General features: G+C 48.3%; 5 protein-coding genes across 5 annotated transcripts; 3 read left to right on the top strand and 2 right to left on the bottom strand.

The window, feature by feature from the left end:
- Nucleotides 1–188: 188 nt before the first annotated feature.
- On the bottom strand, nt 189–1,900 carry HO133_000180 (uncharacterized protein; the record flags this gene model as incomplete). Its single annotated transcript, XM_037291120.1, has 4 exons — nt 189–343; nt 407–449; nt 513–733; nt 790–1,900. The coding sequence occupies 4 exons, from the start codon at nt 1,898–1,900 to the stop codon at nt 189–191; spliced, it is 1,530 nt and encodes a 509-aa protein (XP_037152555.1).
- Nucleotides 1,901–9,866: 7,966 nt separating this feature from the next.
- HO133_000179 (uncharacterized protein) lies at nt 9,867–11,277 on the top strand (the record flags this gene model as incomplete). The annotated part of the gene is made up of 2 exons (XM_037291119.1): nt 9,867–10,613; nt 10,699–11,277. The coding sequence occupies 2 exons, from the start codon at nt 9,867–9,869 to the stop codon at nt 11,275–11,277; spliced, it is 1,326 nt and encodes a 441-aa protein (XP_037152554.1).
- A 216-nt stretch (nt 11,278–11,493) lies between these two features.
- On the bottom strand, nt 11,494–17,882 carry HO133_000178 (uncharacterized protein; the record flags this gene model as incomplete). The annotated part of the gene is made up of 6 exons (XM_037291118.1): nt 11,494–12,981; nt 13,035–13,336; nt 13,383–13,614; nt 13,665–14,936; nt 14,992–15,354; nt 15,411–17,882. The coding sequence occupies 6 exons, from the start codon at nt 17,880–17,882 to the stop codon at nt 11,494–11,496; spliced, it is 6,129 nt and encodes a 2,042-aa protein (XP_037152553.1).
- Nucleotides 17,883–18,061: 179 nt separating this feature from the next.
- Nucleotides 18,062–19,886, top strand: HO133_000177 (uncharacterized protein; the record flags this gene model as incomplete). Its single annotated transcript, XM_037291117.1, has 3 exons — nt 18,062–18,070; nt 18,245–18,886; nt 19,338–19,886. 3 exons carry the CDS (start codon nt 18,062–18,064, stop codon nt 19,884–19,886), a joined length of 1,200 nt encoding a protein of 399 aa, XP_037152552.1.
- A 2,405-nt stretch (nt 19,887–22,291) lies between these two features.
- On the top strand, nt 22,292–23,111 carry HO133_000176 (uncharacterized protein; the record flags this gene model as incomplete). The annotated part of the gene is made up of 4 exons (XM_037291116.1): nt 22,292–22,434; nt 22,530–22,736; nt 22,859–23,003; nt 23,061–23,111. The coding sequence occupies 4 exons, from the start codon at nt 22,292–22,294 to the stop codon at nt 23,109–23,111; spliced, it is 546 nt and encodes a 181-aa protein (XP_037152551.1).
- Between the last annotated feature and the right edge of the window lie 360 nt (nt 23,112–23,471).

The following is a 23,471-nucleotide window of genomic DNA, read 5'->3' as shown; positions in this document are numbered from 1 at the left end:
CCTATCCATTCGATACCTGCTTGAGTTACACGCATCTACGCTCTTACAGGTCTATATCGATCCCATTAAAAACTTACAATCCCAGAGGACAAGGGCAGCATGTCGCCGTTATTCCCTCTCCGTTTCCGAGCAAACGCATTGTCGATGCTGCTCTATTTTGGCTTTCGGACATACTTCCGTCATTCGAATCAGCACGGTGTCATGGCTACCTTCACTCCATTCGCAGAGCTACAAGTAGCACCTAAGCTTTCCGTCCATGGTTCGGTATCGCGGCTCATCACAGCTGAAAATGTCTGCACTAGACGAACGGTTGTATACGAGGCCTCAGTGAGAGCGAATTGCTCTACAACAAATTCAAACTTATGGTGAGCGCTGCCGCTGACATTGATGATAGGAAGAGACTCACGACCAATGCAGTTTCTGGGCCCGCCACCAAACGGCAAGAATTTCTGCAATTGTGTCAGCACGCATAAGATTTCATCCTTGAAGGTAAAACACTGTATGAGAATTACCCAAGATGTCTTTTCGTTCTGCCAGCGCTCTGGCCGGAATTCACCTGCGTCGGGGCCCCAGAGATCTTTCCGTTGGTGAAGAGCAAAGTAATGGAAAACCACCAGAGTCCCAGCAGGCACGAAGACCGAAGATTTTTCGTCGACTCCCCCACCTTCTGGAAGGACCGTGTCTCTGACTGCAACACGCGACGATGCCGGGACTACGGGATAGAGCCGAAGTGCTTTATGAACTGAATATCAGCATAATCTCGGCATCAAAAAAGTGGATGGACCTGACCTTCATTCAAGCAGCATCCCAGATACTTCATAGCTTTAAGCTCATCCAAGGTTGGCTTCCGCCCTTGCAGTTGATTGACCTCGTCACGAAGGCGCTGCCAGATGTGAGGATTTCTGGCGAGGACAAAGAACAGGTTCGATAGAAGGGCACTTGTAGTGTCACGCCCCGCGAAAAAGATGGCAATGAGCTCATTTCGAAGGGTCTGTCCATCACCAGTGAGCTTGAGGAGCTCGTGCAAAAAGACGTATTTTTCATGCTCTTGGCCTGGATCATTGTGCGATTGCTGTAGCATTTCATGTTGTTTGATCGCTTTGTCAATGTGTGCATCCACATATGTGTGCACCCGGTTGACTGCCTGGTAGAACGTTGGTTGTGGCACAAATTTCGCGAAGCTGCCCAGGCGGAACCGTCGCTCTCCGCCTGTTTGAGCGTCTCGAAATGCTCTCATCAGGTGATCTTGGAAGCATTCCGGGTGCGACAGGGACTGGATTGACTCGCCGAACATAAAATCAGTGGTCACATCAGCTGTATAACGTTGAAACAAGTCACCCAGATCTACTGCTGATCCATCACGTGGTATGGCTCTGATGAGATTCTCCACGTGAGTATCTAATGTTGACAGGTTAGAGACTTGGCTGCTTGCAAAACTCGGACGGAGTAGGGCTCGCGAATGCTCCCATTGTGCACCATCGGCAAGAAGAACGCTGTTTCCAAGAACTGGGAAAAAGGCATCACGCCTGGGTGCTCCAACAACGTAATCTTTGAATGCTGTTGAAAGAACTGTCTTAATATTCTCGGGTTCGATCGTACTGATGACAGACAAGGTTGAAAGCTTAGAAGAAAAGGTATTGCCATAGCGTTCATAATGACCCTTCTTGTGATCCAGAAAGCTTTTGGTTTTGGCGGCGCGAAGGGCGTCGTAAATGGCGTCTATGCCGAAGAAAGGATCTTTTAGAGGGAATTTGGCAGGGGGTTTGCAGCCGCACTGCTTGATAACCTTCTGTTGGGCTCTACGGGTTGCAAGGCGCCGGGTGAGTAGATACAGCGCAGCTAATACGGTTCCTCCCAGTACGAGTGAAAGGATGGGAGAGAGAAGGTCGCCCATGACCATAGCCAGACGGAAGTTAGGTCTGAGGTAATGAGACAATCAGGTTCGCCGAGCGTTGAGAAAGAGGAGCCGTAATATTCAGTTGTTTGGGAAGCTGATGCGGTATCACAAGGTAGCAGCCGTTGCTTTTCTACATGTACTAGTACGTTGCCCTAGATCTACTAGCGTGTGCAGAACACTTTAGATTTCCTTGGCATTGAGGAACCGTCACACCGTTTCTATGCAACAACCCGTAGACGTTCCGACGTGCATGCAAAAAGGTCTCTCACACCCTTGATCAGGCAGAGAAGTCCAGTTCCTGCATCGAAGAAGATCTCTTAACCCTTCGAGAAGTCGGATCCGATCTTTGCAGAATTGCCCTAAAATGGCCTTGCATAGAGTCAATATGGGTCGCGCGTGTTGTTAGAGGTATTTAGTTCGTATTAGGTTCGATGCCTAATGGCGCTGGTACAATGGTGTTGCGGTGCTTCTTATTTTCTGGCAGCGCCATTAGCCTCAGGTTTTTAAAGTTCTTAACTGGGAACAGCCGTTGGTTCGAATTCCGTGCGATGCATTGATTTGCGAAGCGAAATGTTCGTTGGTTGGCTTATCGTCCGGGGCGGACGCCTGTTGGTTGTGGTCGTGTTGTTAGGGGTATTTAGTTCTATATTAGGTTCGATTCCTGATGGCGCTGGTACAATGGTGTTGCGGTGCTTTTTATTTTCTGCGCGGGATTGCAGAGTACTCCCAGCCTATGGCTCGTGTCGCGAGACTCATCACATACCCTCCTTTGTATCGCCCACTCTTTTCTTCCAGTGCAAAGGAACAACTTACCGCCCCTTGTGATTTCCAACTCCCATTCTCATCACTTCATTCTTGTTAGTAAGAATATACAACGTTCACCAGTCCTTGAAAAGCAGCCAACTCCTTGCAAGTATGACCCAAAGTTCGCTCTCCAGACATTCGCTCCACGTTGGGGAGGTTTTCACCCTAGCACTTGGCTTCGGTATTAGTACTCTGGCGGTCTGTGCACGCATATACACGAAGATGCGCCTCACGAAAACAATGATGAAGGAAGACTGTGAGTTTTCTCCTCTGGATTGCCCCTGCCTTCAAGTAGTATCATAGCTAAGAGAAGATAGATTTTTCCCTTCTTGCCTGGGTATGATATCTGTCGCTCGACCTACGCAATGTACTATGGTAAGAATGGCGGACGGCTGATTGACGCTGACTTAGCTATTCTTCTTGGCCTATATTGCGCTCGCAGTTGTTATTGGCAAGAGCGATGGATCGATTGAGCATATCGCCTACGTAGGCGTTTTTCCCTGCTTTGTAACTCCGTTGCTCTTGAATGCACTGCTGACAAGGATTCCACTCAGCTCTCGTCCATCGAGTCAGCTATCTACTGTCCAATCATGGTCGCGGTCAAGATCTCTATCCTCCTGCAGTACATCACTGTATTCGTGACACACAGGGGTACCAATTTCCATTACTTTGTGCAAGGTCTTATCTGGACCAACATACTCTACTATACTATCATTACCTTGCTTTACGTCTTCGAAGTGAGAAAAACCATCTTCCACCCTCTGGTGGTAAGATCCGAGAAGACGAAAGGATGCTGATGCCAAAAAGTGTACCCCTCGGCAAAAGTTGTGGGATCCGACCACCCCCGGGCATTGTTTCGGTAGAGATCAACTCGGAGTTGCCTCTGGTATCATCAACGTTATCTCGGACTTCTCCATATTAATCTTACCACTTCCAATAATCTGGCGCCTTCAGATGTCCTGGTACAACAAGTCCCGTGTCATTGCAGTTTTCGGGTTTGGGCTGTTCGCTTGTTGTGCAAGCGTCTTGCGCCTTGTGTACAGTTCCGAGCTAATTCATGTCCTCTCCATAAATCCTGCTTATCAATTAAATGTCGACAGGATTGGGCTTTGGGCGTACGCAATTGCACTGTCCTACACCTGTCTTCATCCTACTGACGACAGCCTAGTTTTGCAGAGATAGCAATCGGCATCATAGTAGGCTGCCTGCCAGTCCTGCCCAGACTCTTCAAGCATCTCGTCTCCAAGAAAGCCGGCTCATCATCGAGATTCAAGATCCTTTCCACCAGCAGCCGAACATCTTGGCGCAGACTATTCCGCAAGTCCACTACACCGGAGCTGACCAGCAAAGATTCTTCATACTTCAACCGAAAGTCTCTCCGCAGCAAGAAAAGCTCGAGGTCTACCGGAGCTCCATATATCGAAACGCTAATTCTCACACGCAATTCCTTTCAACTTTCAGAGAATAATCTTCCGAAAATACCCTCGCCGGTCTGTGATAAAGAATCTTCAGCGGCGGCGCTACGGATTGCTACCTTTGGTCCAGGGGGAAAAGGGTATGTGGGAAATGGTGGAATTATCGACGTAGAAAGCGGAATCCGGGCAGGATGGAACTGATGAAATATGGTTGGGATGACCAAGGCGAGATACCTTGCTCAAATGATTTCCTTTCTGGGGTGGTAAGTCACATACCACCCCAAAAGCACCGGATAGCGCACCTGTAGGGTATGTTTCGGGGTGGGGTGTGACTTACCACCCTGTAAGGAAACAAGCGGATGTATGCAACAATCTGCAGCATGATCAGCTCATACCATCTATCGCAAGCCGCACCTGCAGCACACATCTCTACCAACTTCTATTACCTGTCCGCCGAGCGGCTCGTCAAATGTGGTCGGACAGCCGAACTTATTAATTGTCGTCCACTCGCTGTGATGCTGACTTCGCGTACAAGCGTTCAAAGGTTCAAGTGGAAGACGGCATCATAGATCCCTAGATATGACCATCGGCTGGCATGTTTACAAACTTGATCCCGTTCAAGATATTGTATTATTACTTGTCACACGCCTACTCATAGAGGAAACTAATGCTAAGCCGGATCTCCGCTCATGTATGGGTCCAAAAGAGGGTTTCTCTCTGTGGCAACAAAATGCTGACCCTTTTCATTACGAAAAGCCCTTACAGGAGCGCATTGAGGTGGCTATCGCGCTCGCAAACCAGCCAACGAATGGGCCTGAAACTTTCACAAGACCCTTGGCTCTTGGAACTCTTCCGTCACTGGCTCCTTTTATGGCGAATAGTAAAATTTTGACACCATTATATGCAGAAGCGAGGGATTTGGGCATGGTAAACTCTCATTACTTGTTGGAGCTTGCGTTGGAGCAACGTGAGATGAATCAGATTGGTGAAAAAGCAAACGACTGTAAAAGTACATGAACTTCTAATGATTATTATACAGGATGGCGAATTCTCCTCAAAGAGCTGGGTATACGGAGCGTGCCACCTAAAAGTTGCCGATGTAATCACACGAACTCAGGGACTACTCAAGTTCACTGAGTCAGGTATTCGCTCCGCAAATGCAATAACGTCAGTACTTTACGCCTTCATCCTACATCCCACCCATTCAATGTTACGTCCACGTCCTCATCAGCGCTTCATCACACACAAAGATCTAACGCCTCGTGAACTTTTCGGACAGATCAAAAGAGAATCTTGAATGGTTTTCCATCAAGGTCTCTATCCCAAAATTGCCCTTTCTTATCGATGAGCATGATAGAGCCAGGGAGAGAAGAGCGAAACTTGCGGCATTATATCACCAATGCGTACATCAAAGAAGTATCGAAAAGCCAGCAATGTTCAAACCGAGCAACCAATAGTGAAGCGAACAAGAACGCCTTGGGGAGCTCCGGATGCGGTGAAGGAAACAGTGTTTACAATTTCGCATACGCTACGTAAGAACCCTCTAGAATCGTACCCTCGTGCATCATCACGACCTCGCCGTAGTCCTACGTAAGGCATGTTGCGGCCGATCAAGCAGGTGGCTGTGGCTGTAGGCCAGGCTAGCAAGCCCGAGGGACTAAGCCGTAAAGACGAGGTAGTGAGGTGGTTATAAATGCGTGATAGGTCGTCGAGAATTGCTCGAAAGAAAGGTGGAGGTAAAGATCGCCTCCGTTCAATCACATGGGCTTCACCAGGTCTCGAGCGAGTGCGTTAGAGTTCCAGACCAGATGATAAGTGTATGCATGATTTTGTTACGGGCGCTGTGCTGTGGCTCGTTCGCTACAACAATGCTGACCTCGGCATGGTTGGCTTCTTGGTTTTGTTTGACCTCTCAGTCTCGACAGTCGACGCCACTTAGCCCGCCCTACAACTCAAGGCCGTAAAGTGTTCGCCCAAAACTACCGATTATTTTCATTCTTAATCAAGTGTCAAGGATAAACTGCGGTGCTGACCAAGGCGCTGTGTTGACCAAAATCTTGTCCATTCAATCCTCGGCTACGAACCTCGTTCTTTTCTCTAGCACTTATAATCTACATAGGTACCCATTAAGCTGGTACCCTTGCTGTCCTGACATCACTTATCGACTTGCCCAATGATATCGTGATGCCGATCATTGACTTGGTTCATGTCGAAGACATCGTAACATTCTCATCATGCCACAAACACATTCGCTCGCTGTCCGTGGGCGTATTGCAGGCGTACAAGGAGATGAAAGAGCTTGCATTTGGAACATCTCCTCGGCGAGGCTACAATCACCAAACGATAGATACCGGCCTCTGTTTGAGAGCAATTATCCACAATGACACTCTTGCACGGTATCCTGCCAAGATCCGCATCAATGAATGCCATGAAAGACCTTTAAATTGGTCTGGTACGTAGCAGTGGGACAAGCAGGATGTGACCGCGGCGGCCGTTGCTGACTGCCGAGATTCAACTCTGGTTAAGATCGACACGTGTCCTTACATCGAACGCGAAGTGCGACAGAGTTGGATACGAGAAATCTTCGATGGCAGGGAATCGACCGTTGTCGCACTACTCGTCCTCTATCTCCCAAACCTGAAGTCGATCACGATATCTGACTCAGTCGGGAGTCTCGGTTCTTTGGAGCGGCTGATCTCAACCATCGCTGCCGCACACCGAAGGCATAAGCAAAACCCCACTACTCCTCTCAGCCAATTGTCTCACCTAAGGTTGGATCGTCGGGACACCAGGAACGGTGATTTTGGGGCCTCGCTGCCCCAATGGCTGCCAATTGTCGCTGGCCTGCCATCCTTGCGTCGTCTTTGCGGAGAAGCTTCAATTGGACACTGCTCCAAGCGGTCCAAACCATACTCAGGCACAGAACTCACATAAATTAACTTCACGAGAAGTGACATCGATGTGAAGATACTCAAATATCTTCTTTCCAGAACCAAAGCGCTCCAAACATTTCTATACAGCTATGAAGGCTCGCCGAACAACCGAGCTTGGTTCATCGAGAACCCTCCTATGCCAAATTATAACGCCACGAAGACCTATCGGCCAAATACCTTGGACCTGGAACTTTAAATTTTGAAACACGGCAGTACCGAGAAGAAAATCCATCGCCTCGTAGACCTCTTGCCCGCTTCGATCGAGATTGTGGACTTGGCCTATCCTTTGCGCGGGAAAATGGAGGCAATGGCTATTACGGAAGGACTTCCGGAACTCAAGCAGTCGAGACTGCCACGTTTGAGAGGTTTCGGCATGGAGGTCGATGACAAGTTCGATGGTGACATGGGGGCCCCCTTTAGGAAGGCAGGCATTGACTTGGTGTGGTGGAAGGTGCGAAATGCGGCTGAAAGAAACAGACATGAATGGTAAGGCAAGCGGCGCGAGGAACGCGTGGTCCATGACATTTTGATAGGACAATTTTCGAAAATGAGGGGCTTGACACCATGTTGGCTGTGCGGGTCTTGAGTAAGACAGAAAGCGAAAATACAAACGCCAAGGTACGCCGTTGCATCATTGAGCGGAGGACGTGAAACCTTTGAGTCTAGAGCTTGCATTCATTTTTGTGAGAGAAATCAAAACCCACGCTTTCCACACAAGATACTCAGGCTATTCGCGTCCAACCATGGGGCAATGGGTCACAGGCCTTACATAGACCCCCAAAAATGGTGTCACAGTCGAATGCTTGATCCAGGATCTGCTGCGAATGGGGCTCTGAAAGTTCCTCTAGCAACTCTGGCAGACGAAAGCACCTATCAAACACGCCCAAGTCGTCAAACACGAAGCTGTCTTTGTATGTCCACAGCGAAATACTAATCTTATCACCACCGTAGAAACTCGTCCATTTATCCAGATTGATCGAAATCGATTGTCAATGCCAGAACCATCAAAGTCTCTGATTCTCAATATTCTTCCATCACACATAGGACATAAATGTGCAGAACTAGGATGATGTACTCTTGGGACTATGGTTCAACCTCCAATTTTTCTCTTCGTACTCTATTGGAGATTTCATCTTCACAGTTGGGTAGGTGAGACTAAGGAGCACTTTTCTTACAGCGCGGATCACAGTCCCCGTCAAAAGTCATCATCCCCCGAGGTTTACCCGGCTACTACTGGCTTCCCACGATTATTACATATATTTCTATGGAGAATTTATCATAAATCCGACTTGATTAACTTAGAAGAGTTATCCTCTCGTAGTATTTAATATCACTATAATATCTTCGTAATTCTAGTTTTAATTTCCTCGAGAGTAATATAATTTCACTTCTTCTAAATTATCGTGCGAAACTCTTATTATATATATTAATATCTTTAATATATATATTTATTAAGAAGATTTTAGATACCCTCGATAGAATTTAAATTCGACGATTAAGTAGAATATATTAGAGTCTTAATTTAATTATTATATTTAAGCTAAGTTACGATATTTTCGACTTTTAAAGTCTTATTCTTCTTATTATAAATAATTTTATAACTCTTATTATTATTTTTCTATAGAATTCTATATTTAGATATAATTTATAGTTAATTAATAGACTTATAATAATTCGAAAGCTAATATTTAATATAGTATTCTATTATTATATTATTTTTAGACTATTAAATATTAAGATTATAAGGAATACTCGCTTTTCACTAACGAATACGCTCTTTATACTTCTCTTTATTTTTATTTTTAGAACATCGACGTAGCTTTAAAGGCTTTTCGACTATAATTTGAGATTAATCGAGCTTGTTATAATAGAATTAAAGCTTATCTTTATAATATTACGAGATATTCGCTAAGATATAAATCTTGATATTCTGAAGAGAGGATATTAATTACGTATTTTTAGACTCTATAGAAGTATCTACATCTTAAAATATATAATTAAATTTTATAAATCCTAGATTCTAATATTTCTTATTCGTTTAATTAATATAGTATTAAAAATCCTTAATAATATTTCTCTTATAATTATTTTCGTATATTAATCGCTTCTTAATATTCTTTTTAGATATTTATTTAATTATACGTTATTTATATATATAAGTATTATTAATATATTTCTAAGTATTACGATATATAATTTGAGAATTAATTAGAATTTTATAGTATTAAAGTTAACGCTCGAGCTTCTAATTATATATAGAATTATTAATATTACGTAAAGTATTATATATAAATTAATTAATCTTAGAAGAACGTTTAGAATATTATTTTTTAAGTCTTTTAGTATCGAGAAAGCTTTTAAACTTTCTAATTCGTAGCTAAGTCTTCTCTATACTATATAGAATATTCTTATCTAAATATATATCTTTAATTATTTTTTTACTATTATAAGTGTCGACGGCTTTAAAGAACTTAGCTTTCTTACGCGTAGTAGTCTCATAACGATATAAACTGCGTATAGGGGTGTGAGGGGGTATACTATGCTCCATTGATCACTATTTAGAAGTATCTATGGTAGTGTTTTAGTGGGAAGCCAGCAGTAGCCGGGTAAACCTCGGGGGATGATGACTTTTGACGGGGACTGTGGATTAATGTTATCGACCCTTGTACCTACCTAGCTCCTGGGTAGATGATAAGCTTTTGATAAGGCTGACGGCTGAGCGGCAGCTTCCGATATCGTGCCGCTAGTCCGGAAATGTTCTCTCTCCATCCCAACCCTTGTCCTTTTGCTTCACCTCCAGAACTGGGACTCATCAACATGTCTGTCCCACGCCTGATCTTCCTCTACCCTCACCTCTTCAACCCAGCAAGATTCCACAAGGCAGGTCTCACATTCAAGCCCCGACGTGCTTCCCAACAGCCCTTCCAAAAAGCAGGCATCAGCACCACGCGAACCCGCAGACAAGAAACCTACGCCCAACGCTATGGCACGGCCGCCGAACCTCAACCACCCCCCGGCATGCCCACGAAACCCCAAGAGGAGAAATCTCTAGCTAGTGCCATCGAGAAAGAAGTGAAGAGGGACACCAAACCCGAGGAAAACAAAATCCAAGCCCCTCCATCAAAAGAATCCGAGAAAAAGGCAACGCCAGAACCCAAAGACGACAACAAAGTGTTACCAGACGCGTCCCGCGACGCTGCAATCACAACCTCGATGCGTGACCCCTCAACCCGTGCCACCGAACTCGACGCCTCGGAGCCTCACCCCAAACAAACATCCCCCGAATCCATTAACGACAGCAAAACCCGCACCGCCAAGCCGCTCGAAACCGTTCTGCAAATGGGCGCCCCGGCGGTCGAGAAGCCAGAAGAGCATAAAGCGCCGCATCTGCAGGCGCCGCCGTATGTGCACCATTTCGATACCTTTACGCTCGTGAAGGATCTGGAGGGGGGAGGGTTTAGTGAGGAGCAGAGCGTAACCATTATGAAGGCCGTGAGGGGGCAGTTGGCGATAAACTTAGATGTGGCTAAGGAAGGCTTGGTTTCAAAGTCTGACGTCGAGAACGTAATTTCCCCCAACCGCCTTCTGCACATATCTTCCCACCCACCCCAAAGGTAACATCCTCGCTAACCCTCGTGACCAAATAAAGGAAACCTACCTTTTCCGCGCCGCCTGCTCCGAACTGCGCACCGAAATCCTCAACACCCGCAAAAGCAGCTCCACCCACACCCGCACCCAGCTCTCCCACCTCCAACACACCTATGACATCCTCTCCCAGCGCGTCTCCCAAGAAGCACTGAGCCTCAAAGACGACCTCCGGGGCATGCTCAACGACCGCCGCATGGCCGTGCGCATGCAGAGCCAGACCCGCGACGGAGAGATCAGCGAGTTGAATTACAAAATCAGTGTCGTGCTTGGGTCAGAGCAGAAGAGCGAGGTGGAGGGCCTGAGATGGGTGTTGACGAGGAGGGCGGCGATGGCGATCGGGCTGATGGCGGTTTTGATACTGGGGAGTTTGAGGTATAGTAGTTATAAGATGCACGAGAGGGACATTGAGGAGAGGAAGAAAGGGGCTCAATCGCAGAGTTCGGGGACGGGGACGAGTAGTGGGAGTGCGGGCGGCAGTTTTACGGTGCCGAGTCGGGAGATGGGGACGCAGACTGGGACAGAGGAGAAGGGCGGCATGGGTGATAAGAGTGAGAATGTTGGGTATGTTTCGTTGGGGTAGATGAGATGGACGGACGAGAAGCAGTCATGGATCTATTGGACGACTATGCAGCGTATATACCCCAGTCACTCGACGAGAAGCCTATGTCCACCAATTGCAGTCCAATGGCAATGGACTTCCCAAACCAATGCTCCGCTAAAACATGCCCAATTAAGATGTACACGGCGCCACAACATGATGCCAAAATACGAGACAAACAAGCCATCTTTTGCCAATTCATCTTCCTCCAAAATTCAACTTGAGCGCAATGCTGGGTTCCGTCTCTGCAGCGCTCTCCCTATTCCCGCCGGTGCTTCTCCCTGCTCCCCCACCTTCTCGAATGACGGTCTCCATAAAGGTTCTTTGTCCGGCGCTCATCTTGGCCACCACACCCCTGAACATAGGCGTTAGATTGCCACCTGCTAGTTCGAGCAGTCTTTTCGAGGTTTCGAGGTAGACAGCCTTGCCCTCAGCTGAGGCGCGGGTCAGAAGCATCGGGATGATGATGCACATTGCAGCTGAGGATGCGTCGCCTGAAGTAGTCGTAACGAAAGATGTGAGAGCGTGCGCGGTGAGTGAGCGTGCGTTCTCCGGATCTGGTAGTTCTGTGTCTGCTGTGAAGAGAAGTAGACGTGGGAAGATGTATCGTGCGATTGACTCGTCGGTCTCGCTTTTGGGGCTGACCATCATAAGAGAGCGAAGGCAACTTGCAACGACCTTGGCGAGACCGAGATCCCGGAGGCAGCCGAGCATTTCATCTAATATACGTGTGATGAGAGGATCGTTAGGGGCCAGAGAACGTGACGCGTTGGTGAGAAGTATGGTACAGGCGAGAAGGGTGTTCTTGGCGCATGGAAGCGAGGTTTCCGATTCGCGGCGCTGAGCGTGCGAGAGAATTGAGAGAAATCGATGGAGACAGCCACGGATCAAATCAGAGCTGGCTGCCACTGTAGCGGCGGTTGCAACAGTTTGAAGGAAACGTTTGAAGATCGGAAAGGCTTGGGGGACCACCTTAGCCTGGCAGGCACCGGTGCTGAGGATAGTGGCAAAGATGTGGAGGATGCTGGCGTGGAGGTCGGTTTTAATGATGGAGGGGAATATCTCAGAAGCATCTACCAGGGATTCTAGTGACTTCTGGATCACCGACACTGCTTCATCGGGGAGCTGTGGCCTGATTGAAGGGTTGCGCTCTCCAAGATTTGGCAAGACGCCTGCAAGGACCAGAACGATGATTCTTGTCAGCTCAAAGAGCTGCTCGATATCATCTGATAGATGCTCTCCGTTGTTATCTTCCCCTCTCGCAGATGGGTGCGTGAGACACATGTTTCTCACAACATCGACAATGATAATTTGGACATCGAGACCTTCAGTAAGGGCCAATCGATCGAAGAGCTCCATAGTCTCTGCAAACACAGCGTCTTGGAAGACCGCATTGCCAGAGACAGATGGTTGAAGTATCCTTTTGAGCGCCGAAAGAACCTCTAGGGTTTGCAATTCTGAGCCGCTACCAGGCCTAGTGGTTAATGCCTCGATCACAATACCAAAAAGAACGAAGAAGAAGGCAGCAGGTTCGTCGCGGTAGTCGATGTCATGTTTTGTGGTAACAGTGCCGTTGGTCTTAGGAGTGCTTGACTTGCCATCCAGCGCGTCGAAAACAAAGTCGCTGTCCTGATCAATCAGACTGGCAATAGCGTCGACGAGCTTGAGCCATGAGTCTTGGTAGAACTTTCTCATTCATCAGCAACAATCTATCAAACAACCGGATAATCTTGGCCTACCTTGAGTAATGTCTGCCGATTGAACGCGGCATATACCACATCAAGACCTTCGTCTGGTCTGGCTGGCCCCATGGAATTAGAGATGTCTGGCTCAAACCTCAAGCGCGCAAATTCCTGCAATGATGAGAGCCACAGCGGAGTAAGCTTGGCCACATGTGGCTGCATTACTTTCACGAGGTACTCTTGTTCAGTACTAGCAACTTGTAACTCGGCCCATGCAGACAGCACTGCCATCCTGACCATAATTTGCGCATTGGGACTGAGACCACGCAATTCGCCAATCGCAGAGTCCTGAGCATCATCTAGTCTTCATTAGCAAGAATTTTTGCAACACAACTATTGACTTACCTGTAAAGCTTTCCAATGCTGTCACTAAAAGCTTCAGAATCCTACCCATGCGATCGACATCGGTAACGAGGCCGGTAGCAATGAAGGTTGCGCATACATCTACTGCTGCTGAAGCGAGATCAGGCGATGAGTCCGCACCAAAAGCTGGTGTCAATGCGGAGCTGACTTGGGCTTGGTACTGCTCGAGTAGAAGGGCCTCCGAGAAATCAGGGTCTGGCATGGTCCCGAATATCTGATTGACTTAATAAATGCCATAGGCTAAGGGTTCTCAGATTGTCATACCTTCAGGACTTGATCAATCAGTTGCAGGCCTCCAACCTGCAATTCAACGACCGAGGCTGTCGATGCTAGAAACGCCAAACGGATCACCTCTGCGATCTTATCCTGTAAGGCATGACCAGCTGCTGAGTCCGGGTCTGATTCCATTTCTTTACCGATCATGGCCGCTAAATCACTCAAACATTGCAATGCAAAAGCTCGTGTCTGCCATCTCAGCAGCTCCTGAGTTGCTGAAGGCACCGGAGCGCCGTTCTGGTCTTTCCCATCCCCTGAGGCGAATCCAGCTACTTCCTCATCTTGCAAATCTGGCGCTGCAGACTTGGGTTCTGTGGCTGAAGCGGGGTCAGGTTGAGATTTTGCCGCCTTAGTAAGGACATGCTGGCAACGCGAGACCCACTTCTCGGCTTCAGTCAGGCCTGACTGACCAAGCCAAGACTGAACGAGATTGCGGATACCTTCCTCTCCGGGCTTCTCGTTCAATGCGAGCCACAGCTGATCTTCTAACCCTTCATTGGCAACCGCGAGGGTATATTCGGCATCCCTTCGCATGAGATTGTAGAGCCCATCCACAGACACCTTCCGAACGATGCTGTTGGTTGACTCAAGTTTATCTTGCAAACGACGCACATAAGCTGTCAAGTCGACATGCCCGGAATCATAGAGGTACATGTGCTCCCAAGCGCGTAAGCACTCTGCTTGGACAACGGCCAGATCGTCTTCCGCAAATTGTTTCATGAGAATGAGCATGAGTTCCCTTGCTTTGTTCATGTCTTGAAGATCAGGACCAAGGACGTTGACAAGAGAATCGATGCTGTGTGCAACTACTGTAGCGCTAGGCCAGGCAATTTCGAGATTGGAAGATGCTGTCAGAGCCGACTCTTCGTTGTGGCTGTCACATGTCCATATCTGAGCCAGTAGGCCCAGTGTGCTAGCGACGTATCCTGAAAATGTCAGGCCGGCGGAGTCAGCAACCTGAGATAGAGCTTCGATTGCGCAGAAATGCACGGTTGGGTTCGGGTCGCTGCACAGTGACATCAACACTCCATGAATCTTCTTCAGATGGAAGCCTGCTGCCATTCCTCCGACTTGAGCATGTATGGACCCTAGAGCCATTGCACATCCGGCACGAGCATTGGGATCTCTGTTGGTAACAATAATATCGATCAACGTATTGACCTCGTTCGCGGTAAAAGTATTTCCAGAACTGTTGCAGAGTCTCCCTATGGCCTCATAAGCAACGAACCGGATGGAACGATCCTGGTCAATCACCAAGCCCTAGGCTGCCGTTAATACAGACTGCGTAAAACCAGGAGCCGTGCTGTGGACATACTCTTAATATTTCCTCTATGCTTTTTTCGACTGTGGGATGCTTGAGATCCCCATGTTCAGCCATAGTCTCACCAACGGCGACCTTGAGCGCGCTCAACAAGGCCATAGCAGTATTGACAGCAACAGCTGCTTTTCTCCCAGGATCTCGTTGAAGGCTCGTAGACGTCAAGAAAGTAGCCAACTGCTCTAGTACCCCTTCTTGAACTCTTGAGCTGTGGAGCGGAAACGCTGTGGCGAAGAGAACGATAGCAGAATTAACGACCTCAGTCGCCGGTGGATCTGGCAGACTTTCGGCCTGGTCCTCGGAACTGGTATAGAGGCATACCGAGTCATGTTCTTGTGCACCGCAAATTGGACCCATGAGCTAGCCAAGCTTTGTCAGCGAGTTACCCGAAAGGGAGACTTGCACAGCCAACGTACCGTCTCGTCAATATCCGAAAAGTCATCGCCATGATGTCGCCAACGAACGTGTTGCGCGGTGCTGTGCTCTCCTGGTAGTGCCTTGATGAGTGGCCCGCGGACTAGACCTGTGATACCAAAGCCAGAATTGTCTGCGACCTCCCAAATACTCTCAAATGTGCCTGCAGCATTTGCAATGGACGAGCCAAGGGTCCCCGGTGCATAGCTTTCTGGATCTGCTAACAGCGTCACGGCGAGTGTCAAAAGGTTCGATTGTGTGAGAATCTCGCCGCTAGCTTGGGGACTGAAGCTGATCAATCTTGAATAACACTGGAGGACCCTCCGACGGACCATCAGAACCAGGTCTTGTAGTTGCAGTGAAAAGAACAGCTTTTGGGACGCGTCCTCGATGAGCTTCTTGCGTGGTAAATTCTCCAAGTATTCGACAGTATTTTGCAGCATGGTCGCAATTCGTTTGGCGACATCAGTTGTTATCAGTCTGCCATTAAACTCAAGGAATGAAAGTATAGATCCTAAAGTACATTCCCGAACGTGGGTTAGATAAGTAATCTCTGAAGACTGCCGCTGCGCAGTGTTCTCTCTTGTCAGCGGCTTCGGCAGCGCGTTTCGCCAAAGCAATAGGAACTGCGACAAGTGGATCTTGACGAAATTTGGCCCTAGCGCCATGAGACCGCCTATCAGGATCCAAGAGACTTGAACTTGAGTACCGGCCACACGTAGCTCGGCTTTACTGCTTGATTTGAGTAGATCGATAGCGGTGGACAAAACGCGCGAGCTAATCTCGAGTGAACTGTAAAGTGGCTGCGAGGGCGATATGCTCAGGACCGCCGCAAGCCCATTAGCATATCCGACGCAGCGACGAGGGGATTGGCGAACAGTAGTCAATAAATTGAGTTCTCTGTTGACACTGTTCATGCAAATGGAAGCACAGGATAGCAGCTGTTGTGGGCATGCCATCACAAAAGCACGCAGACAATGAGAAGCATGGATCTGCACTGTGTAACTTGGGTGCTGCAAGACCTGGACAAGAGCCTCCCGACAGCTGTCGCCGAGGGAAGTGAAAGCCGCTCCCAATGACTTGATAAGTGAAGCCAGAGCATCCAGAACGCCAACGAGAGTATGTTTTGACGGCTCCGGTACTTCTTTCAGGACTTGAGGGTAGTTCTTGAGCACATCGTTGATTAAAGTCCTTGCTGCGTTGAGCCGCCCGGTCTCACCAAGGATTCTGGAACCAATACAGTCGGCCAAGATCTTTTGCACATATCTTCGCGTCAGTAATAGCCGGTAACGATCGTGGGTAACTGATGCATTGCTCAAAAGCTCGGCCATAAGGTGATTCATAATCTGACCATAGTTTGTCTCGACGGTTGAGGCGTTCAAGCCGCTGAGGACTTTTATGTAGCAGTGCGCAATACCTGCTCTGAGCCTATTGCTGGTAGTCGAGCGGTGATACTGTGACGAGAGTTGTCTGAAAATGTCTGAAAGAGAGAGTTCTAGCTTCATGGCGGTCTTCTTCCCTGAAGGGGACCCTGGCCTTGTGATCTCTTCCTCTGCCTCTTCCAATACAGCCTGGTTCCTATTGACTTTCTTCGGTTTCCGGACTTTCGTAGACGATTTCGAGAGAGCGTCCTCCGAATAGGATTTGATAAGCGCCGAAGTAAGACAGGAAGCGGCAGCATGTCGAGTAGCAGGAGCGGACGTTTCAAATGCTTTCCAGATCGCAGCCTTCAAGTTTTCAAAGTCACCAGTTGTCTCGAAACAGTTTGTGTAGGATATCAGCTTTTGCAGGCAATGGCATGCTCTCGCTTGTACCAAAGCTGCCTTATCTCCCGAAGCTGCTGTTCTTCCAGCTTTCCAAATGTCCCTCGCAATTGAGTCTTCAATCGAACCCTGAATCATTCCAACCACTTTTCCAAGAGCCTGAAATATAGCTGCCCGTAACCCTGCATGACTTTGTGCAGCTTTCAAAAGGCGAAGTAGACTCGAGCACACTAGACTCGAGAGATTGATCGCACTGTCCCCAGCGGCGTTGTAGATTTCTCCGAGGCAATGAACGGCGGCATGCTTATTGTGGAGTTCTCTCTCGCCCTTGCCTGCGTTGGCCACAGCGATTAGCTGATCAACCGACTCGAAAAGCGTCTTCCTGTTGCCTTTGCCCAATATGATGGCGTAACATCGTCCCAGATTGTTCCTAACAGCCTTGGAGGGTATTGGAGAGGATAGATTAATAATCTGGAGCGTTTCCTTGGTCAAATCCGTTTGCTGGGCACATAGTGCCTCGTACTCCAGCGAACTCGCATATTTCTCGAGCTCGACGGTAAAGGTGAAGAGGTAGAGGTCCTGCTGTTCTGAGGGCAGGGAGTGCAACTTGGGGACGTCGAGTCGAATCTTTGGGGGAAGTCCTCCCTTTTCAGAGTTTTCGGCACTGCCATTAGTGATTGGAGCTGGGCTACCGTTCGGGCGGTTTGACATAAGGGTCAATTTGCGCAAAGATTTGTTATTTATCCCCTGGTGCCCTTTTGCATTTGGGTCTCCCAAGGATCGAGGGACCACTCGTGGTCACGGTACGAGTAAGGCTGAGAGTTCATATGGACGCGACGCTAAAGAAATTTCCCTTTCCAAGGCAATAGCGCTCGTACAAGCAACTGTTCATGACTGGGGTAAGAACATGCATGACCCTCCAGTTGCGAGGAAGTCGGTGCTTCTCACTGACAAGCAGCCTATATTCTGGACACAGTCGATGGTCCAAGATCAAGCATGACAAGGCGAAAGTAGATGTATGTACCCAGTCAACAGGAGTTAGTGAAGAGGAAACAACTGACCACGCCTACTAGGCTTCGGTGACCAAGCAGCGCTCTACTTTAACGCAAGATCTCCAGCTCGCCTCAAAGCAATATGGAGCAGACCCTCAGTTCAACCCTCGCCTCGCTACAGTAATCACCGCGGCCAAAAAGCAAGGTTTCCCTAAAGCCTCCATCGAGAATGCAATTGCAAGAGGACAAGGCCGTTCGCCCACGGGAGCTGCCTTGGAATCTCTGACTATAGAAGCAATGCTTCCACCTTCGGTCGCTGTTATCGTGGAATGCCAAACGGACTCCAAAGCGCGGACTCTGGGCGACATGAAGTTAGCTATCAAAGAGTCTGGTGGGTCCATGACACCCACCAGCCACATGTTCGACAGAAAGGGAAAGATCGTATTCGAAGGATCTAAAGATATTGGAGAAGAAGAGATCTTCGATCATGCAATAGAAGCAGGGGCTATTGATGTACAAATGGAAGACGAGGGCAAAGTGGTCGTCTATGCCGAATCGAGCCAGACAACGGCAGTCGCGGAGAATTTGGTCAATTCTTCAGGGTTGAAGGTTGAGAGTCTGGATATTGTTTGGGATCCCAAAGAGGATATGATGGTCGATGTGGCATCTCCCGAGATGCTCGACAGCTTTCTAGGTGGTTGCAACCACATCCGTCCATTCAATGTAGGCTGACGTCCGTTCCCTATAGGTCGAATCCAAGACGACCCGAGCGTGCAAGTAGTGTATACAAATGCAAGCTAGACAGTATTATTCAGAAAGCTATGATACGGTACATCGAATACGCTAGACCGTTTCCGAGTTGCCTGCTGTGTTCTTCAATTGCTCGTAGTGAAACTTTTTGGTAATTGCAGAGATCAGTCTGGCCAGATGTGGTGGATGCTTGGCCGGCTGAATTTTCTAGCGACTCCTTTTGCCCACGCATGAAAATTCGCATTTCGTTCACTCCTACCATTACAAATTATCTCTTCTTCGCTTCACTTTTTACTGCTGGCGACCACTTATTGACTATACTTTGCGACAATTCACACTTTGGAGCTCTCGTCAGTGGATCTGTGCCTGTCTTAAAGAAAATTCTCAGGACTGAACGCCGAGCATGGCTCTCGTCTTAAACAAGACACCTGGCAGTCCATGGAGCATGAAGCTGGTGTTGCTGGGTCTAGGTTTGGCTCTAACTGTTCAAGGCGCGCGTACGGAGCAGAAAGACAGTCACCAGGAGAGAGAACTGAATACAAAAGACCTTGTGGCCGAGGAGACAGACCAGATAGAGGAGAAGAGTGATGACGATGGTCCCGAAAAGGAAGAAGATGCAGACTTTATGGATTCTGCAGTTGACGAAGAGGAAAACGGAGAGGACAAGAACGAGCAACATGATTGGAAAGACATTGAAGAGGATGAGGATGATATCCAGAACTGTGGAAAAGAATCAGAGGTCTCCGCACTTGCGATCATCGTTCCATCCCAGATGGTCAGAGAGATCCCAAGAATCACCATCGACAAAGAAACCGGGAGGATATTCAATCATATGCCCTTTGCAGAAAGGTTGAGGATCCTTGCGGCTCTGGCTTTTGCGGTTACGATATGGATTTTTGTGATTGGCTTCGCCCTGTGGACAATGGTTCAGGCGTCCGAGAATATTATAGTGACGGTGGTCTTCGAAACATGAGCAGGGGAGAGCAAGTATAATCAGTGATATTGAAACAACTTTCTGGCAGTTTAGAGGTGGCGTGTTGGTCTTGAGGGCTGGCAACTGCTGTTCGTGAAGCTGATTGAAGAAGCATCATGGAAGGGCTCCCGGATGGACACGTTGGGTCTGTCTTCGCCCAATAGGGAAAAAAATGGAAGGATCTACTCTTATCTCATTCGTCGGCTCCATAGTGAAACATATAAGGAAAAGACTCAAAATGATACAACAGACTTTTCTATGGCAGCCGTTGCGAATCACGTGACTGTTTCGCTCAGACAGTCACAGAAGGTCTCCGAAAGAGCCTTTTCGACCAATCTCGCATTCAATATTGTAGTTCACAAGCAGTTGTTCATAAAAAGCTCGATCGAAATCTTGTAGGACTCTGAAACCAACATCGTATCTCTCTCTCATAGCCCACTTGATCCTCCAAGCGCCGGCATCCTGTAGCCTGCCAGCCGCGTCTACGGCGGACGACGGCTGACACTACGACAAAACCAAAAAAGAATTCTCTTTTCGTTTTTTTCTTCGCGATTTCTAGTAACTCTCTTCAAAATATTCTTTTTAGAATATTCTCAACTCTTCGAGAGGTACTTTTTGAGGCATCCTTTAGGGACTACTCTCCGAGGTACTCTCCGGGATACTCTTCGGGGTACTCTCCGGGGTATTCTTCCGGGTGTTCTTCGAGGTACTCTCCGGGGTACTCTCCGGGGTACTCTCTCGGGTACTCTCCCGGGTACTCTTCCGGCTGCTTACGACGGATATTTTATAAAGTTCTTCGCAAAAAAAAAAAAAAAAAAAAAAATTACGGGACTTTCCGCGGGAGCTTTTAAACCTCAACCCACCCCCACGGTAATATTACCGGAGAACGATTAGGCCGACCCGCCGGATTAGTAAGGCCCTCCCATAGTAATTTAGCAGCCCTCCTTACCTGTTGCACTCTTCTTCTCTATACCTCGCTGTCGCCCACCAATTTTTTTGAAGCTATCCACAACTCCGCTCCACAACTCCGCCCCGCCCACTATAACCTCTTAAGAACGCGTCGTTCGCCAGCCCCCGCAATACGGGGGCTTCGAGGATACTTAGGAGGAGCTGGATTGATACGGTAGCAACCCTAAAGGCATTAATCGGGATCGTCCTCTGCCAGAGGTTCTCTCGGAAGACGATATAGCCCTGCCGTAGGAGAAGGATAAGAGTGACCTTAGTGATGCTGAGTGGAGTCGCGGCACGTACTCTGACGCGTCTAGATCGCCGTCGCCACCATTCAACACCCTCCCTACCTCCTACCACCCCCCTATCAAGCGGAAGGCCTCTGTCAGCCTTGATGAGCAGAAAGAGCCGCGAAAGGGGACCAAACGCAGCAAACTCGCGCCTATGATACCCTCGGAGGTCGCGTCAAGATATCTACGATGAACCTGACGGTCCCAGCAAGCATATATTGGATGTTCGTGAAGTACTCGATGAGATTAAGGCCAAATTCTACGATTTGGAGGCGGGTATGGTGGATTGGGAGGACGATGTAAGGGAGCGTATTTCCGCCCAGTGGGTGGCGATGTTACGCCAAATGACCGGGCCTATTCTTCAACAAGGGGTTTAAGAGGCCTTGAAGGAGCTCGCCGGCGATGGGCATAGCATAGCCCGGCTAGAGGCGCCAGCGAGGTGGAGTGGGGAGGATTAGACTAGACTATATAGGCAACACCACCGATAAAGTCCTCTTCCCCGTGGAAATCCCCAGCTCCGGTGGCGGCGAGTCTCCTTTTCGCCCTGTATGCCTCGGGAAGGCGGAGAGCCTCCATTGTACGAATAGCCTCATCGGTGACAGCGAGATCTAGCGACGGTGTGATAGTGACAGCGAGGTTACTACGAGGCCGCGCCTTATTTTGGTGTGACCCCCATACAAACCTGGCGCGGCCTTGTAATCCCGCTACTGGTATTTTTCTTAGCATGGGCTGAGGTTTAAAAGCATCCCTTTCCGCGGAACTACCGCGAATTCTTTTTTCGCTGCGAATATTTTCTCGAGTGGTTTCTCGAGTAAATCTTTAAGAAACCCCCCGAGTAACCCTCTAAGTACTCTCTAAAATACTCTTCTCGAGTATCTTCGAAAGTATACCCTCGAATAATCTCTTTAATCCCCCTTATATACCCCATAAAGAATCCTCTAAAATATTTCTTTAAAATATTTCTTTAGAAAATCTCTTCAAATATTTTCTCAAAGTCGCGGGAAGAAAAAAAAAATTAAAGAAAAAAATTGATTTTGGTTTTGTCGTAGTGTCAGCCCTCGTCCGCCGTAGCGTCGCGTGCCAACATTTGCACCTCCCATCCAACCATTCACCCACCATGAATATCGCATTCGCATCTCATTCACATACCCTTCGAACACCACAGAAATGCCTCAACTCGAGATTGATGACACCCGCCAACACCTGCTTCAGGCGGGGCAGAAGGCCAAGACGCGCGCAGGCCGCTTCTGGAACGGCTTCTCGGACTTCGCGCTGCAAGACAACGTCCTCGAGGTAGCCGTCGGTTTGATGTAAGCCATTCCAGTGCCGGATTCTCTGCTTCATGTTTTTCGTTTTTCCTCTGCTTTCGTCTGGCTCGGGACTAAGTTTCGCTCCTGCGGTCTAGACTAGCAGCAGCCTTCACAGCAGTCGTCACATCCTTCGTCTCGGATGTGTTTCTTCCCATTCTCTCGCTACTGCCGTTCATCGATCGCAACTTTGATGAGAAATTCGCGGTGCTGAGGGCTGGGCCGCATTATGGCAAGGGTGCAGGGCGGGGGTACAATACGATGAAATTGGCCCTCGAAGATGGAGCCGTGATCATGTCTTGGGGGTATGTTTATTTTCGATTTCTTCTTTCGATGAACCGCGTTCGTCGTCGCCGAAAGGGAACGAGGTTCGCTGTGTATATCCGCAACGGACTGGGTTGACAATCGCCTTTTTTGACTTGTCTAGCACCTTCATTAACAAAGTCTTCAACTTCATCGGCATCGGTATTGCGCTGTACACAGTTGCACTTGTGTACGGATGGGCGTCGAATGACTCTGTCATTAAGCATACCGTTAAATGCAAGTACTGCAGGAAGAGGATTGGTGAGAAGGTAGGACGCTCTTTTCCCTACTGAGCGTGGAAGCTCGGTGTTAACAATTATTTCTAGGCACAACGCTGCGTAAACTGTACGAGCTGGCAGGACGGCAGGGAGCAGTGAATGCGATGGACCATTAAACTGTTGAGCTCCTGTGTATGTTGGAAACCTGTAGTATTGATTTATGTATTTGAGCTCGCCCAACCTGCTTTCCGTAAGCCCAGCATTACTTTGATTCAATTATACCTCTTGTCTGCTCTGTGGATGGAGCCAATCCCACTAGCATCTCGTCTCGAAGCTGCTCGCGCTTGCTCCCATCGGGTTGACATCCCTTGCGGTTGTCGTATTGCTAAGCCCAGGTCTTGCGAAAATTTTGACTTTCACTATCCGAAGACGTTTCAACTTCGGGCTCCCAGCCTCTCCGTACATCATTCAAAGGAGCAAATGAGTTCTGAGAGATAACCCAAACTGCCACAAGGAAAT

This window comes from Letharia lupina (assembly GCF_014066315.1).
Source record: "Letharia lupina isolate WasteWater1 chromosome Unknown contig_10, whole genome shotgun sequence".
Taxonomy (NCBI): Eukaryota; Fungi; Ascomycota; class Lecanoromycetes; order Lecanorales; family Parmeliaceae; genus Letharia; species Letharia lupina.
Note: the sequence above shows the minus strand (reverse complement) of the source record. Positions and strands in the feature narration are given on the sequence as shown.